General features: G+C 37.3%; 1 protein-coding gene across 13 annotated transcripts in view; it reads right to left on the bottom strand.

Annotated features, from left to right (window-relative positions):
- Window positions 1–340: 340 nt before the first annotated feature.
- The window catches only part of LOC101738416 (uncharacterized), a 178,837-nt gene continuing 160,807 nt past the window's right edge, over window positions 341–18,370 (bottom strand). For all 13 annotated transcript variants that reach the window (XM_038013670.2, XM_062671254.1, XM_062671256.1 and 10 more), the window contains 8 exons: window positions 14,378–16,265; window positions 12,186–14,303; window positions 11,777–12,054; window positions 10,938–11,144; window positions 10,203–10,492; window positions 3,601–3,712; window positions 2,364–2,627; window positions 341–1,612 (listed from right to left, as the gene is read on the bottom strand). In XM_038013670.2, the coding sequence (XP_037869598.1) occupies window positions 1,481–1,612; window positions 2,364–2,627; window positions 3,601–3,712; window positions 10,203–10,492; window positions 10,938–11,144; window positions 11,777–12,054; window positions 12,186–14,303; window positions 14,378–16,265 (5,289 nt within the window). In that variant the 3' untranslated portion in view covers window positions 341–1,480. The remainder of the gene's footprint in view (window positions 1,613–2,363; window positions 2,628–3,600; window positions 3,713–10,202; window positions 10,493–10,937; window positions 11,145–11,776; window positions 12,055–12,185; window positions 14,304–14,377; window positions 16,266–18,370) is intronic.

Here is an 18,370-nt window from a genome sequence, read left to right as displayed (position 1 = left end):
ATATGTAGTTACGAAAGTTGATACTGGATGTAACATCATATTAAAACGATCACAGAATAATTAGCATAGTGAATATGATATAATCGTTGCGTAACTGTAGACCACAAGTGACGTCACACGTACTGAAGATGCATTTAGACGAAGCTCTGCAGTCTTCCCACTTCTTTTCATCAGTAGCAAAAGATCTGACAGGCTACCACCGGGTCTTATTACTTTATTAGTTATTTACCTTGAAATGTGAGGTCTCGTAATAACGGTTGGTCAATCCTTCAAAGGATTTCCTTGTCTACCGAATAGAATTCGTAGAATATCTTCGAATCGAAGCAATCAAACAACATAATTCATTTTTATTCAATTTATTTCCTTTTGCCTCCACTAACAAGAACAAAAAATACAATAAAAATACTCATAAGCCAAGAAAGAAACATTTAAAAACTAGATTTTAACGAGAAATGTCCTAAAACTGAACGATAGATACAATAAATACAGAGGAATGTCTTTTTCTAAACAAAAAAAATATTATTTATAATATAATCTAAATATAACACGTAATTCTCTTAAGACTAGTCAGGAAATTAAATAACATTACATTTTATTTAAAACAAAATTAATAATGAAACTCCTCAATAAAAATAATAATAATAATAAATTTATATATTTTACAAAACCCGAATCGGTTACGAAGCGTTTGTTTTATTGTAAATAAATTTTTTTTGTATCATTTTTTTTTCATTTTCAACGTTGAAATTATCACAGCTATTATTTAATTAAACAAAAGTTATTTACAATTTATTCGTTTTAATGTTATTTATTTAAGGGATACGTAATAATGTTAAATCATCTAAATTTTGGTGTAAAGCTAAAATTATGAACTAGTGGCAAAACGTTTTTATTTTTATTATACACGGAAAGAAAATAATGAAAAAATTGAACTACATTAGATGTCGTCTTAAACGGTATGTTAATAACACAATAATCGATTTACAAAATGCACGTATGGATAAATCGATGCGATAAATTAGATCGAGCCGTTATCGATTTTAACGATATCAAATTTTCGGAGAAAATAAAGCTTTATCTTACAAATAGTTTATTTTCGCTGTATCAGAATTCAAAATCTTCTAAGGAAGATGTTTCTAAAGTGGATTTAACAACAAAATACACTGAATTCGCTAAATTATATGCAATAAAGTCTAACATTTCTTCACTTGGAACGTAGACATTTAAATGCTTTTACGAATGTTTGGATTGAAAATGGATTGATAATTTCAAATACCGCATTAATTTCTTAGACCGAAATACCCTATTTCGATGGCCAGAAGCGGATCAATCTGGTATTAAGTGAGCTCACCTTGAGACATGAGGTCGAAATATAGATGTTTTTTAAAGATATTTTCTACGTTAAAACTGATATCAACATGGTCATTTCGTACGAGTCATTTTGACTAACGGCTTACGTCAAAGGCATGTTGGATTTCGATTAATTTCTAGTCAGCATCGGGTTGATCATTATGTTCGCGAGTGCGTTACGCCTCTTCCTCCAAGCGCCGGCTCCTTGCGCGTGGTACTGCAACTGCCTATACCATGATCGTGTTCGTGTGTTTTCTTCAGCCTGGAATCAAAGTTTTTTTTTTATTACTTAGTGCTTAGTATGTTTTTTAACGTTCCCAATAGCGTAAAAGTAACTCAAATTTGTATGCAGTTAAAACAGCGCCCCTAGCGGCAAACGTAGACGAACGTTAAAACACCATACAAATTTGATTTAACTTTTACGCTATCGAGAACGTTCATAAATCGGTTGTCTGTAAAGTCGGTTTACTGAAGATAGTTGAACGTGACAACGTCATAAGGTGTTGCGTGGTTACCGGAGCCCATAGACATCTACAACGTAAATGCCGCCATCCACCTTTAGATATTAGTTCTAGGGTCTCAGTGTAGTTACAATAGGTGGTGGTAGGACCTCTTGTGAGTCCGCGCGGGTAGGTACCATCACCCTGCCTATTTCTGCCGTGAAGCAGTAATGCGTTTCGGTTTGAAGGGTGGGGCAGCCGTTGTAACTATACTTGAGACCTTAGAACTTATATCTCAAAGTGGGTGGCGCATTTACATCGTAAATGACTATGGGCTCCAGTAACCACTTCACATCAGGTGGGCTGTGAGCTCGTCCACTCATCTAGCAATAAAAAATAAAAAAAAGCTGCCCCACCCTTCAAATCGAAATTCATGTGGAAGATGTGATTTTACTAGTCTTAGAGCTAAATGTGTCCACTTTCGAAGTTAAACTTCTTTAAGTTCGTTGAGAGTAAAATTTAACTGGAACAGATAGAAAATATTCACTACGCTGGGTTCGCTACAATACTAACCTTAAATATGTAAGAGTCTTTTGTAGTTATTTCGTGTACTTCAAAGAAATGTTCCGGCTCGTGATCAGCGGCCACCACACAGCGGTCGAGGAATAACGGCTCTCTCTGCAGCGTGTACCTGCCCGCTTTCTCCCTCACCAGGAGGAGGGCGGCCTCCCTCACGCCGCTCCGAGCGAACAGCGTCTCCCCCTCTTTCTCTCTCGCTTCCCGGTCTCTCGCTTCTCTGGTCTCGCGGATCTCATTCGTTTTGTGGGTTATCGTTGGCTGAAATACAAGTTTGGTCTTACGAACGCTCTTTTGTGTCTCTGACGTCGGAGCATAGAACTAAACGCTATCAATAAAGAACGGTTTTATATCCAAATGGGTTTACAGAGATGGTTTGTGGAGTCTCTCCCGTAAGTAATCTAACTTATACTTATGTTGGGAATGGCTCGCTGCTTCCCTTAACTATATGGTTTACAATTTAGATATTAACACAATTAATTAATATTTCTACGATTTTCTAATTGCTTAAATGGGTGGACGAGCTCACAGCCCAGTGTTAAGTGGTTACTGGAGCCCATAGACATCCAAAACGTAAATGCGCCAACCACCTTGAAATATAAGTTCTAAGGTCTCAAGTATAGTTACAACGGCTGCCCCACCCTTCAAACCGAAACGCATTACAGCTTCACGGCAGAAATAGGCACGGTGGTGGTACCCATCGCACGGACTCACAAGAGGTCCTACCACCAGTAAAAAATATCCAAACGGGTTTTACAGAGATGGTTTGTAGAGTCTCCACGGTAAGTACTCTAACTTATACTTATGTTGGAAATGGCTCGCTACTACCCTTAACTATTAAGCATGGTTTACAATTTCGGTATTCACAAACTAATTTATATTTATATGACTTCAATTAGTAAAGTTATTTTGTATGTAGTGTAGTCAGTTCATGAACGATAATGAATCAAAATCCGTACCATGAGTCTACCGAACAAAGACCGTTCGGATAGTGATGTTCCTTTTGGGTTCCATTCTTACACAAGTAGGACTTAGACGTAAGCACAATTTACGGTACTTTAAATGGTAGACGAGGTTCCTGGCAGCCTCTCTCTTATGTCTTAAGACGAACTGTAGCATTCAAATTGAGACTCTATAAGCTCCGGTGATAGCTCAAATTAGGTTGACTTGAAGGTAATTTTGCTGTATAGGTTCTATATAAAAAAATACTTCGAAAAAGCAATTTAAAACTGACCTTTCCGTTGGTTACCAAGAGAGCGTTGATCGGCGTCAACTTGATGGTGCGGCCTTTCCTCCAATTGTTATCGTTCGGTTGAGTGAAGAGCAATTTCCCTTCCATTGCGAACCTGATGTAAAACGCAGTTTATCAGTTTACAATTCTAACAATACGAATTAAATTAGATACAGTGAATAGAGCCAAAAACTTTCATCATCATCATCATCAACAGCCCACAGTCGTCCACTGCTGGACATAGGCCTCTCCCAATCTACACCACTGAGCCCGGTCTGCGGCTCTCCTCATCCACTTCTTGCCGGCCACCGTGCGGAGGTCATCGCACCATCTAGCCAGGGGGCGTCCCACGTTACGTCTTCCGCTGCGCGGTCTCCGCTCGAGAACCCGTCTGCTCCAGCGATTGTCAGTCCTACGGCATATATGGCCAGCCCACTGCCACTTCAGCTTGCTGATTCTCCTTACTCTTTACTCAAAAACTTTACGTAATTTCAATTCGAATCGCGAAAGAGGAGAAAACAAGCAAATAACTAAATGTCAATAACATTCAAACATACAGCATGCATTAAATCATAAAGTCAAAAAACAATAAAATGTCTGAACTGCGACGTATATTATAATTAAAAAAGGCAATCGTTTTTCACGTGAACTTAAATATTACACGCCGTATATGTACTTGGGTCGATTTAATATGTTGCGTTCGTTCACACCCTGTATACATCAAGGGTGCTGTTTTTTTTAAAAATCGAATCCCGGCAATTAATTTCTCCTATTATTATTTTTCTATTCATATTGTCGAAACTGTGTACGTGTTTATATAATCTAATCTAAACGTATGAAACGTACGAGTATGAAGTATGCAAAAAAAAACCATAAAACTATGTGACTATTTGTGTGCTTTTTGATAAAGTGATTTGGCCTATGTCTCCAAACAGCCGTTTTCCACTTTGATGACCATGACTTAAGTTTAAGATCACAGAATCATACTCTAGCTTTCGTAGCTCGGTGCAAGCTTGTTTTATATTATTAGAAAGATACATTCAAAGCAGATGTACGCTTAAAATGATGTGTATAACACATTAATATCCTAATGGTGGTACAGAATTTTTGAGAGCGGACGTGTAGGTAACTCCAGTCCGCCTATTTCTGCCGCCCGAGTTCTTAGAACACGAGTTCTAAGTCTCAAGGTAAGGAGCAGCATTTACATATTTGATGTCTATGGCGGTCGATAACCAATTTTTAAGACCAGGTGGGCCTTGTGAGCTTGTTCAACGTTCTAAGCAATGGCCCGAGGTTTTGACTTAGTGAAATTTGTAATACAAAATTGTGATCTCTGAAGTCTATAACTGTCTTTCAAAAAATGTTTGGAATGAGTCTTTGATATCAATAGAGAGGTTTAATAAAATGAATAAACATTTTCTTTTTCGAATACAAAAGCATCGGAATATTCGACTTAAAATCTTATTATTATACTTATAATCCGTGGTCTTTCATTAAAATGTTTTCTATTTATATAAAATTAAATAGACAATAAATATAAATCTGTTTTAATCTATTAATTTGTAGTCAATAGAACCAATTTTATTTTACTTCATTTACTAAGTGGATCTAATTACGAAACAAATAAAGTATGTAGTTCTATTAACAATTTGGGACTTTCTAAAGTAACTCAATTAACAATTGAATGAATGTCGTTAGTAAAGGATTTTTTGTTGTTTTTCGCGAGTCTTACGAGATAATTTAAAACTAATTTGTTATTTACGTTTGTTTGTCAAGATTTTTTTTAAAATGAAATTTTGGCGTAATTAGCACAACATTGCAAATGTTGACGGATAACAAGGGACATAAGTAACGCGCTTTCGAAGCGACAGAAATAATAAGACTCTCTCGCCTTTATTACTTTAAAGGCGAGATTATAATATATAAAACTAGCTGACCCGGCAGACTTCGTATTGCCTCAATCGACAAAGAAAAGACCTAAACTTTTGTATAAAATAAACTTAAAACAAACAATGGAATCCGTCCGACGGGAGACACATCAAAGGAAAAACAAAATTGTTATTTTTATTTAATACCGAGCATTTTCGTATTTATCTACCTTTTAAATCTTCTCTGGACTTCCACAAATAATTCAGGACCAAAATTAGCCAAATCGGTCCAGACTAACGAACAGCAATTCATTTATATATATATACAGATTTGTTATAATTGTCATTAAGCAATTTAAGAAAATACAAGGGGACAAACATACGGCCTAACTGATGAGGTAATCATTGTCGCTAACGAAGACCAGTAATTTCAGGGGCACAGCCAAGTCGCCCTTTACAATAATTGAATGAATGTAAAAAATTTAATGAAAACATTAAACAAGGTTTTCTAATTAAGCACTATTAAAACTTAACAAAACCTATTTGTTATTAATGAAATAGTTTCCATTCGATTTCCGAATCATTTCAAATGTTTGGAACAGGTTACCGTGTCATATAGCAAGCTGGGTTTAATTTTCCCTGCGCGGGTACCAAAACGCCTTGCTAATATAGCGCTAGAAGTCTAGACGGTTGATGCAATGCATTCCGCAGTCCACGGTCGTAAAGATGAAAATGAAATATTAATTTTACCACTCACATTTAGCGCATGAAGCACTTCGTAAGATTAGTTACTATTTAGTTTAATTTATTAGATATTTTAGTTTACTAATTTGTTTTAATTTGTAATTTCATTCGCACGGATACATTGCAGCTTCTTATCTAATTCTGCCGCGTTTCATTCCGGTTTCAATGGTCGGCGACCATTTGGAAAGATGGACGCGAAATTCACTTTGTGACGTTTAAAGGCTCTGTTAAACACTTAACACCGGATGAGCCGTTAGGTCACTCAGTCATAAATTACAGCTTAGGCAACAATGTCATTTGTTGTTAGGCTATTACATTTTTTTTTCTTTTCTTTTACTACGCCAACTTTAAGAAGTCCGATATTTTTTTATTGCTCAGATGGGTAGACGAGCTCACAGTCCACCTGATGTTAAGTGGTGACTGGAGCCCATAGACATCTACAACGTAAATGTGCCAACCACCTTGAGATATAAGTTCTAAGGTCTCAGTATAGTTACAACGGCTGCCCCACCCTTCAAACCGAAACGCATTACTGCTTCACGGCAGAAATAGGCAGGGTGGTGGTACCTACCCGTGCGGACTCACAAAACGTCCTACCACCAGTAAAAATATGTCATCTGTTGTTAGGCGATTATATTATGCCAACTTCAAGACGTCCGATTAAACTTGACATTTTGCATACGCGTCAAGGAACGACAGCACTACAATAATGAATTTGGCTGAATATCCTTAATATCACATGGATATAAAAAAATGATTATTTCAATAATCAGTTCGTATTGCTATTTAATTTTTTTTATTAGTTACTAAATCATATTTAATTGTTTTAACCTAGCTCAAAGGAGATGATTACAAATATTCTTAGTCAACGGACACGTTAAGACCTTCATTTGAAGAATTCTCATCAGCAATGGAGTACTAGCTTGTGTTATTTGTTTAATTAATAAAAACATCTCAGTATGCTTTGAAGGGCTTGTGATGCGTGCGAGATATCAATCGTATCGAGATTCAATTATCTATATATATATAAAAATGAATTACTATTCTTTAGTCTCGCTAAAACTCGAGAACGGCTGGACCGATTTGGCTAATTTTGGTTTTGAATTATTTGTGGAAGTCCAGAGAAGGTTTAAAATGTAGATAAATATGAAAATGCTTGGAATTCAATAAAAATAACAATTTTGTTTTTCCTTTGATGTGTCCCCTTCGGACGGATTTCTTTGTTTGTTTTAAGTTTATTGTATACAAAAGTTTAGGCCTTTTATTTATCGATTGAGGCACTACGAAGTCTGCCGGGTCAGCTAGTTTATAATAATAATAAAAACAATTCCAAAATTATTATTTTGACCATAAATTATTCATACAGAACATTACTCGCATCACCGACGCACATAACTTTTATAGGCCACTCAAGAAATGGATTTGACGTTAAAAATGACCGCCTCATCATAAAAATGAATTGAACGAATAAAAGCGACAACCATAACGCTTTTTAAGTAAGAAAACCGAATCGCTAAAATGGAATCGTATTCCTGTGATATTGGTAGGCAGCGGCTTGGCTCTGCCCCTGGCATTGATGAAGTCCATGGGCGACGGTAACCACTCACCATCAGGTGGGCCGTATGCTCGTCGGCCTACAAAGGCAATAAAAAATAAATAAAAAAATTAGGAGACATGTTTGGACGCTGTCCTTACCCAAACTAAATAGAGAATAGCATTACATATATATTTAACTAACGACTCGCTCTCGCTTCGCTTCGGAAACATTAAATTTTAAGATTGATAGCTGAGTCGCGCGATGTTACCTGCGATTGTTGTTGTACCGCGGGTGACTACCTATCAGTGAAAGTCTCGTCAAAACGGGCCAGCCGTTCCAGAGATTAGCCGGAACAAACAGACAGACAGACAGACAAACAGACTGACAGAAAGACAAAAATTTTAAAAAATGTTATTTTGGTGTATGTATGTATATGCATGTAATAAAAAGCGGTTATTTCAATATTACAAACAGACACTCCAATTTTATTTATATGTATAGATGTATAGATTATGGGTAACTGCACTGATAGCTCGCCGAGCAGAGAATTATGATTTTCTTACAAGGATACGTGGCGACTAACTTTAGTTTTACACGTATAATTACTAAGTATTTGTGAAGCTATGAAACTATAAAGAGCCCTCGAGGATAGCACTCGGCCCGTTACTGGCAGTAAACTGTCGATTATCAGATTTACGGAGCAAGTCATAAAGTTTCGCGTGGAACGTCGGTAAAACATTTCAAATGGATAATCCGTATTTACTATATACACGAAAAATGCTAGAAAAAAGCAGAGGAACTTTTTTTTAGAAAAGATTTAGAATTGGAATTGTAATTACTGTCCCGATAAATGCTGATTCGGGTCTCGATTAAGACATTTTGAAAATATACGGATTTTAGCTAGACTTCGGCAATCTAGCCTGCGTTTTAAACAACAAGAAAAGTGAATCTGAAAAAACTATTTGTAGGAATTCAGTTCCAAAGGATCGGGGAAGGTCATACAAATGAAAATCTACAAATGGTTTTAAGAAACTAGTCCCTCAATCGCTAAAATAGGTAAGAAAATAAAAAGGTTTTATGAAACTAATCATAATCATTATCGTTATAAATCTACTGTAGCGAATTGATAAGACTATTAGCGCTTAAATTAACGTACATAATGTGACAGACATAACTAGTCTACAGTGTGTTAATATTTTTGATAGTGTATCCAAATTTGCACCTAAACAAATCATGTCTTTAATACTCAAAATTCGAAATAAAATTTGGATATCTAAATGCATCTCAAGAGGAACAGTAATTCGATGGATCCCGATGAATCCCTTATCAGACTTAACTTGATTTATTCGATTAAGATACATTTTCAAGTTGACTCTGAGCTTTTTGTCCACCGTCTTTGTCCAGCTTTGTAACCACGATATCAGTGGTAACCAATTTATCTGCTAAGATGACAAATTTCAAAATAATCGAAAAGTCAAGAGTACGTAGTCTGGTCTGGAAGCTAAAACTGCGGCAGGCTATTGCCCCGGTAATGGCGACATTTGTCCACTCCACCAATAACAAGAGAATGTAGTGAACATAATTCCAACGAAACAGCTAAATTGTATTATAACGATTGTTTACTTTTAATCAAAGCCGGTTTAGATTAATTTTCCGTTTTGCAAAACTAATTTGTAAATTTACCTTGCGTTATATTTACGTTTTATTAAAACAATCTTGCCAAAATAATAACATTACAATAACAATTATGTAAACATTACAGTTTGCTACCGGAGCTAATTGGAATCCATTGGAACATTGGAGAGTTTGATTAAATTTTGTCTTATTAAGAATGTTTTTAGTTATTTTTTTTTTGTGTTATTTTTATTGCTGCGTAGTTGGATGAATGAGCTTGCAGTCCGCAGGTGAGGTTATTACCGATGTCCACATCGCAACGTAGATACCGCCACCCAACCAGAAAAGTGAGGTCGAAAGTCCAATTATACTATTATGGCCCACACTTTAAGCTGAAGCACATGATCGCCACGCAGCAAAAATAGACAGTGTAGTAATATCTACCCCTACTTAACTACAATAAGCCGCACTTCAATTTTCAATCCGATATTATGAAAACTTGTTTGTTTGTTTTCCAGGGTTTGAGCTGGTATTTATTCGTTTGAAACTTTTTTTATTGCCCGTGTCGAGTCGCTGTCAGGCATACAGCCCACCTGATGGTGAGTAGTTACCGTCGCTCATGGACTTCAGCAATGCCAGGAGCAGAGCCAAGCCGCTGCCTACAGGTATACCTACCTACTTGATATAATTCGTGTTGGCACTACAGAGGGTTTCGTCATTCACAATTTGTCTTATAACCAATCTGTAAGTGTACTCTGTCGATACACTTATATCTACACCTGCATGGCTTCATCCAGTGACACTACAAAGTTGGGAACTAAACAAGATCGGCCCACACTTACCTAGCATCATCGTGATTCCAATCTAGCACATCGACGGCCATCTTCCTGAGCCTTATATCGGCTACGTGCAGGTCGTGGGCCGTGCGTCTAGCCGCAGCCAGCCTCCTCCACAAAGGAACATCTCTGGCGGCGGCGGCTGCAGCTGCGGCGGCTGCGTTGATCTCTTCCAACCTAGATTCGACGCAGCGCTGAGCTGAACGCACGTCTTCCCGCTCGGTGGCGCAGGAGGCTGTCGCTCGGTGAAGCCGAGAGAGAAGGAGGGGATACTTTGTCACGCGTTGTACTGGCACCTGAAAGAAATCAAAGCTTTTATTTAAAGACTTGGTTTCTATGTGGCCTATTTATTGCTTGGACAGGTCAACGACCTTACGGTCTATCTGGTGTTAGGTAGTTACCGGAATCAATGGAAATCACAACGTGAATACCGCCACCTACCTTAAAATATGAGTTCTCAAGTCTCAGTATAGTTACAACGGCTGACTCACCCTTCAAACCGAAACGCGTTACTGCTTCACGGCAAAAATAGGCAGGGTGGTGGCACCTACCCATGCGGACTCACAAGAGGTCCTACCACCAGCAAATAATTTATATTATTGTCGAAATACTCAGACGAGCAACCGATATACCGGATGGTAAATGGTTGCCGTATTTCTTTGGTATTAGCAACTCCAATGGAACAACCGAGCCGCTCCTAATCGCTAAATCAACCAAAGATAAAATACCATCGATACCCACCATAAGGAACGAATTTAGATTCATTCGTCGTAACACGGTGTTTTCCATCTGAGAGACGCGTAAGAATATCCTCAGGAGCTCTTTCTCCTTCTCCAGTCCGGCCAATAGCAAAGCGGCACCGGCTTGCTTTACGCAGTACGATTGGAACGCTGTTAGCATCCCTGAACACTCCAGGAGGATTTTACCTACATTCACCGTTAGTAAATCCTGTAAGAAATTACATAAAAAACTCAGTCTTGACGACATCAAAGTTGATCCAAGAACAGTCTCGACTTTAATGACAACCGATGCTATATTAATATCTTCTCCCGTAAAAATCGTTTCAATTCGAAAGGCAACAGAGACTTAGTGTAAGTTCGATTACTAGACCAAAAGAATGCCTTACCAACACCCTGGATCACCCCAAATGAAAGATGGCTTCAGGTGATTTGCTTACCCCGATAGCACGAAATGCAAATCGCTATTGAACGTTTTCAAGACTTCGACTTAATGATTCAAAATCCAACAGTTTGTTCATGATGCGACGTTTAAAGATTAAACAGATTAATAATCCAACAGTATGTTCATGATGCGACGCTTAAAGATTAAGCAGATTAATAATCCAACAGTATGTTCATGATGCGACGCTTAAAGATTAAGCAGATTAATAATCCAACAGTATGTTCATGATGCGACGCTTAAAGATTAAGCAGATTAATAATCCAACAGTATGTTCATGATGCGACGCTTAAAGATTAAGCAGATTAATAATCCAACAGTATGTTCATGATGCAACGTTTAATAATTAAACAGATTAATAGTAGTGTTATTTCAATAGTTTCAAAATTTGAATTTCTCACCTCATCTCCTTGTTCCATAGCAATTTCAAGCCCATCTCTCAGCTTCTCAGACAGTACTTGATTGTTTTCAATAAGTTCTTCTACGTTTAAAAATATAGCGCTGAGCTGTTCGTGCGTTAGAAGACCAGCTACTAACATGGGTTTGTAAAACTCTTCTAAAATAATCTGTAGATCTCGACCGTATTTTTCTTCAGTCTCTACTATTTCAGTGATAATCTCCTTTCTTTCGGATCTTTTTTTAGCACATTTTCTGCACACTAGCGGAGCGTAAACAGAACCTGAAATTAGGAACGTCACTCACATTAAATACTGAATAGCTACAACCATCGCTTTATACTATAGAATCATTATAAAGTTTTTGTTTTTCATTTTTTGTCGGTGAACTAAATAAAAATTAACATAAACTGACCTTGTTCAGTTACTTGAGTTTCAACAGCAGTGTCACAATCTTCGCAAAGATGTATAGTCGCCTCTTGTTGTGTCATGGAATTAGCGGGCGAGGTTTTCCCTTGAAGCCTACTTCTTGAAGATTTACTCGTCTCTGAACCAACTCCTGAATCATTTCTTTCTATTTCTGCTGACGTCTTTTTGCTCAGTACTGTCTTCTCTAAGCACTCGTGATGAATAGTTAATGAGTTATCTTCACTTGAATCAGAGGCGTTTGAAAGTTGACTGTTGTTACTACTCAATCGCGTTTCAATAATTTCGTTTGTAGAATTTTTCTCTTTTGATTCTTCTAGTAAATTGCTTGATTCGTTATTGGCATAACTAGTAATGTATGTTTCTTCGTCATCAATACCCCTTTCTTTAGCATCCACTAAGTACGACAGAATATCATATTTCGATGCCCCTTCAAATATTGACCGGGAACCACTACGTTTTTCATCGTCAAGTATTAACAGTGAATTCGGTGGAGGGTTTACAGGTAACGGTGGTGGCATATCACCAATTTCCTCATAAATAGGATCCGTGTTTAGACGTATCGATTCATAATGATGATCATCGTCCGTATTATTAGCAACTTCGATTTCACAAAGAGCAGCGTCGACTAACATTTGATAAAACTTCGATCTAGTTGAATTTGTATCGTCTTCCGTGGATAATTCGCTCGCTGAGGCGTTATAGCAATCTGACATAAGTTCTTGATCTGGAAAAACTCCCGCAGCACCGCTCTCATACTCCATACTTTCATAGGGAGCAGAGCAGCCGTTATCGTCATTTTCACAAACGGACGAGTCGACGTTATTATTCTGTTTCGACTCGCCTTCGTTGGCACTTGTCTGATATTTGATTTCATTCGTCGTCTCTTTATTTACTAATTTATCATTTTCTTCTTTCATACTTTTAAGGGAGCTTTCAATTAATTTTTCAATGGTTATTTCATTACTTTCATTACCTTCCAAATTTTTCGTTTCTTGTAATTTGATCAAAGAATTTTCTATTAACTTCTTTACCAAATCGGAATCAAGGCCTTCAGCTAAATGACCGAAGAATGGATCGTCAAATAGTTTCGAAACGAAATTTCCATTTCCGGTTTCGTTGTCATATTCACATTTATCTTCGTTCGCATCTTTCATAGCCTCGTTTTTCTTTCCACAAACATGAGGAATTAAGTTACGTCTAACGGCTTCTACAGGGTCTTTCAATATGGAAGAAATATCAGACGAACTGTCGTGGGTTATGGTGTCATTATACACAGCCGATTTATTCTCTGCATAGTACTCTTCGTACGTATTGAAATCTTGACTACTATTTTCCGGACTAAAAACCGCTCCAATGTAAATTTGACTTTTTGATTTCTTCACTTCTTTCAAAGGAGACCCCACACTTATTGTTACAGTAGTGCCTGTTTGATACGTGTTACAAGTATTGCCACCATCATCATTTACAACAACAGATGAAAGATAAATTGGAGTATCACTGCTAACATTCATTGTTGAATAACATTCGTTTCCATTTATTTGAATCGATGTTTTTCTAGGTTCGTTATCAGCTATTTTCGTTGCATTCGATACTGTTCTAGGATCTTCGTTCTCAGAATCTGGGTCAAATTGTCTTACTCTTAATATAGTCTTTTGTTCGTAATCATTTGCGTCCGACCATTCGTCACTCGTAGAACTATTGGAGTTATTCCTGACAAATCTTGTTTTTACATACGTGTGCTTCTTAGATTTAGTTCGCTCCTTAACTTTTTGTCTAGGCGGTGGTTCTGGCGACTCTGATATGCCACGGCGCAAGTTATTCAGAATACTTCTCGTTATATCACTGCTATCACTTAAGTTCCCTGACTCAAATTCTTCGGTAGCTTTAGATGACTCAACATTTATTTGTTTAATCTCGTGTTGATATTCAATAGCTGTGTTATTTTCTCCAGGAGAAGTAAAAAATACTTGACTGGTGTGACCGTGCCTAGTCTTCGGTCTAAGGGCCATAGTATCTAAAAACTTCGGTGGGTCGACGATTATTGTCGAAGTCAATCGTTCAGATTCAGATCTTCGGAGCACTGGAATTTTCGGAATATTGTTATCTGCAACAAAAAAGGTATTCATATTAAACTAAAATTAATTAATAAAAAAAATAAAGTTCAAAAGATATTACTACCTTCTTTGACTTTTTTCTGGAATACAATTTCAGTTATTTCATCTTTGCTCTCTTCACGTGTGTTATATTCTTCTGCCGATACTGTGCTATCGTCTTTGATCTGAACATTTTCAAATACTTCTTCAATTTTATCCAGTTCTGCTATTTCAACTGAGTTTAAAGCTTCGCCGGTATCTTCGGCGGTAAAACTCTGACTCTCTATTGCAGGAGTCAAAGTATGACTAATTACTTCAGGAGTCAAGCTCTGACTCACTATATCGCCTTCTTCTGTTACATCATCTTCAGTTTCTGTATTCGTTTGTGACTGCTCAGGACTCTCCCTGATAATATCTTGCTCAAGATTCAGCTCAGCTGTATAAATGACTTTTGTCTCATCATTCTCTACCAAAAATTGAACACGTTTCCTTTGCAAAATAGTACTAGGTTTTGAGATCGTTCCTTTATCTTTTGGTATTGGTAAGTAGAAAAGGGTGGTATTTGCACGTTTATGTTCCGGTGTGTCATCAAATGTATCGATTTTGGTTAATGATTCATCTAATTCATAATTTCTTGGCTTCTTTAAAATCGATTTAATTGTGTCGTTATTTGAATTCTTATTTTTGGGGATTCTATTGTTGTTCTCTAATAAGCGTGGATTGTCACTTTCGCTGTCATCGTCTGTCTTATTCACATTTCTGATCCTTCTGGGAGGTCTTTTTGGAGAAACACTTTTTTGTTTTGTTCGGTTCGATGTGGGTATAGAAAGAATTTTCTTACTTGTACTTTTACTAAATGATAATTTTTTATTTTCAGATTTATTGTTACGTAACGACAACGCCGAAGGGATTTCTTTCGTTTTCAGTTCTGAATTTTTGAGATCATAATTAACCGTATCGTATACCCCTATTTCTTCGACTATGCAATTTTTAGACTCATCGGATATTCTAACCCTTTGTCCACTGATGGCTTTGACACAAGAGTCTTGTTTAGATTTAGTAAGAGTACCTTTGTTATTTTTTAATGAATCTGCAAAAACATCCGAATAATCATCATCAAATTCAATTTCTGCCAGAGATTTTGAGCCTCCACTCGCCTTAACCAAATCATACGGGTTGATATCGCAAGACAATATTGACTTCTTGGACTCAATAGTATTAGAATCTTCTTCAATCCAGATTTCGTTTACCCGACTCGTGGATTTGCTTCTACTCTTGCTAAGAGTTTCTGGAATTGGTTTTTTACTTTTAATCCTGCAAGGGCTTATGCTTTTTGCTCTAGATCTTGTCGTTGAGAATTGACTTCCAATACGAGCTTCGTGGGGAGGTGCTAGTCTACTGCGTCGCATTAAATCATAAGGATCTGCTTCTCCATTTGACTTAAGTATTGTAGGTCTTGATTTAGAGCCTTGTACTCGAACTGTTCCTGACCTAAGCAAGCTCGTATCACGACTAACTTGTGGTCCTCTGACTGTTCCACCCACAAGTAGCCTCGGACTTTCAGCTATTGTTAATGGCAAACGAGATCCCTTGCATTTCTTACATATACTGACTTTGGTTGAACTGGTTTTCTTTGTACCGTTCAGGTACTCAGGACAGGAACATAGAATGACAGCGTAGTTGTGTGGTGTTGGTTTTTGTGGGGTGCTAATAAGAACAGGACCAGCGACTTCTGGATAGGCCGTAAAGACGCTAGGTCGAACAGGGGGCGTCTGGGTCCTGACGGACCCGTAGAGCCAAGTCTCTGCATACTTCATTGATTTAGATAATGCTGACCCTCCGGGCCCGCTTAGTGTCCCATACATATATGGACTGTCTGGAGATTTGTCTGAAGATTTCACGCTTCCTGAAGTGTTTAGCTTCAACTTCGAAGACCATTTCTTCGGCCTCGTACTCTCTGGAGTGTCGTATATCTGGAAACGAAAAATAATAATTGAAAAGATTTCTTTTTTTGTATAAACATTTTTATTACAGCCTTAACGTGTTTGTTTTTAACACTAAAGTGCCACAAATAAGTGCTCAACGTCCAACCAATAAGTTTTCCGAGCAAAGTTAGTCGACCAAGTATAGGCTTCATTTAAAGGCATTTGTTTACTGACTTCGAAGAGCTTTTTCATGCAAATATTTTTAGCTTATTTATGAAGTTGACTCGATACTTCTTCACGGAAAAAACTTTATACCAAATTTGTATTCATGGATTATATCCTTAAGTATACTTGAGTTACGAAGAATAAATAATATGTCAAGGAATATGAGATTTCTTTACGATTCCAATATTGTGGTTAGTAGCTACGTGTTTGATTTTGTATGTTTGAAACATAGACGCTTTAATGAGACATTGGATCATAAATTACCTTAAAGTCGTTAGTGAAAAGTATTAAGTGAATATCAATTATTTCTTACAAAGCAACATACAATATTTCGCCAGTGACCTAATTACAGTTTCAAAATAGAATCATGGATTGTTTATACGCAATCACTCCGTCTTAGAGCTTTCGTCTACTTTTTTTTTCAGTCCAAATAATCCAATTTAATTACTAATATCCGACTATCCATTCGTTTTCCGGTAACGCTTTTCAGCTGAAGACGACCTAAAGCTCTGCCACGTTAATGGCGCACTTTAAAGCTCGCCTGTGAATTTAGAGTGACGTTTTGATTGCTCTCTCCGTTTCGAATTCTCTTGCAGACAAGGGACGTTTAGCTGTCTTGTTTTTAGTTCAATTAAGACGTCCTTCGCTTTAAAAATGAACGAATGAATCTGTTTCTGGTCTTAGTGCAGCTCTGTTAAGGCTTAGGTGCTTTTTTGTGTTGCCTACTTTTGTGGGTGTTATGGACCCGTATTCTGAGCCGGCAAGGGTAGGCACTATCGACCTGTTTCTGTTACAAAATAGCCATGTGTCCCGGATTGAAAGGAAAGTCGAAATATCGCAGTTCTGACTTCGAGGTCAGTGGGTGGGGGATTTTTTTTTTATTTCTTTGGTCGGTGTACAAGGTCCACCTAGTATTAAGTAGTTACCGGAGCCCATAGACATCTACAACGTAAATGCCGCCACCCACCTTGAGACATGAGTTCTAAGGTCTCATTTCAGTACAACGGCTGCCCCCACCCTTCAAACCGAAACGCATTACTGCTTCACGGCAGAAATAGGCAGGGTGGTGATACCTACCCGTGCGGACTCACAAGGCGTCCTAATATCAGTAAAATTTATCATGTTTATGTGCCTGTTAACCCCGGATGAGCCGTAAGCTTTTCACCCATCAAGTCTCTATTAAAGCTTCTGTTTTATTCTTTAAGCCGGACCCCAATGTTTTCCTTGTTTATATGAGCTAAATCTACCAGTAGTTAAGATAGGAACTAAGAGATTATGAATCAATTCAATCAAATCTCATTTGCATAGGTTTAATATCTGCAGATGTATATTCGTAGTTGCGAAAAAAATGCGGACGGATGGTAATGTATAAATCGAGGGGTGAAAGGCGACTATTGAAGCGACATATCGCTTAATACGCGATTTAGTATTAGCATCAACAGTTCTAATTGAACTTCAATTAACTTTACTCCATTGAAATATAATAGCTGAAGAAGTTTTTTTGTTATGATATTTTTTCCAAATTTTAAACTTCAAATGGCTCTGCTGTAAAAGTTGCAAAAATGTAACTTAAACCAAACCGCCTTTCACCCCTCGATATACATATCATTATGTAAATACTAAGTCTAACTTATGTCAACGAATGCCGACAAATAGAGGTGTTATCTATTATCAAAAAATTTCACGTACTTCATTCAATATAAATTTGAATAGAGATCATCACCACAGACTTTAATATTTCAAAGACACGATTTCGATATTAACGTTAGGCAATGCAGTCACGACCCACCATTGTTGATACAAACAAGCCCAGGCCATTCGCTGTGCGTTCTGTGACCATGGAAGTCTGTAGAAACTTTAAAAAAAGCTAATAATAAACTTTTAATTGGCTTTTAGGCGTGTTATTGGCCGAATGAAATTCGCATGGG

The sequence above is a fragment of the Bombyx mori genome, chromosome 11 (genome assembly GCF_030269925.1).
Source record: "Bombyx mori chromosome 11, ASM3026992v2".
Taxonomy (NCBI): Eukaryota; Metazoa; Arthropoda; class Insecta; order Lepidoptera; family Bombycidae; genus Bombyx; species Bombyx mori.
The sequence above is the reverse complement of the archived record's forward strand: the minus strand, read 5'-3'. Positions and strand labels throughout refer to the sequence as shown.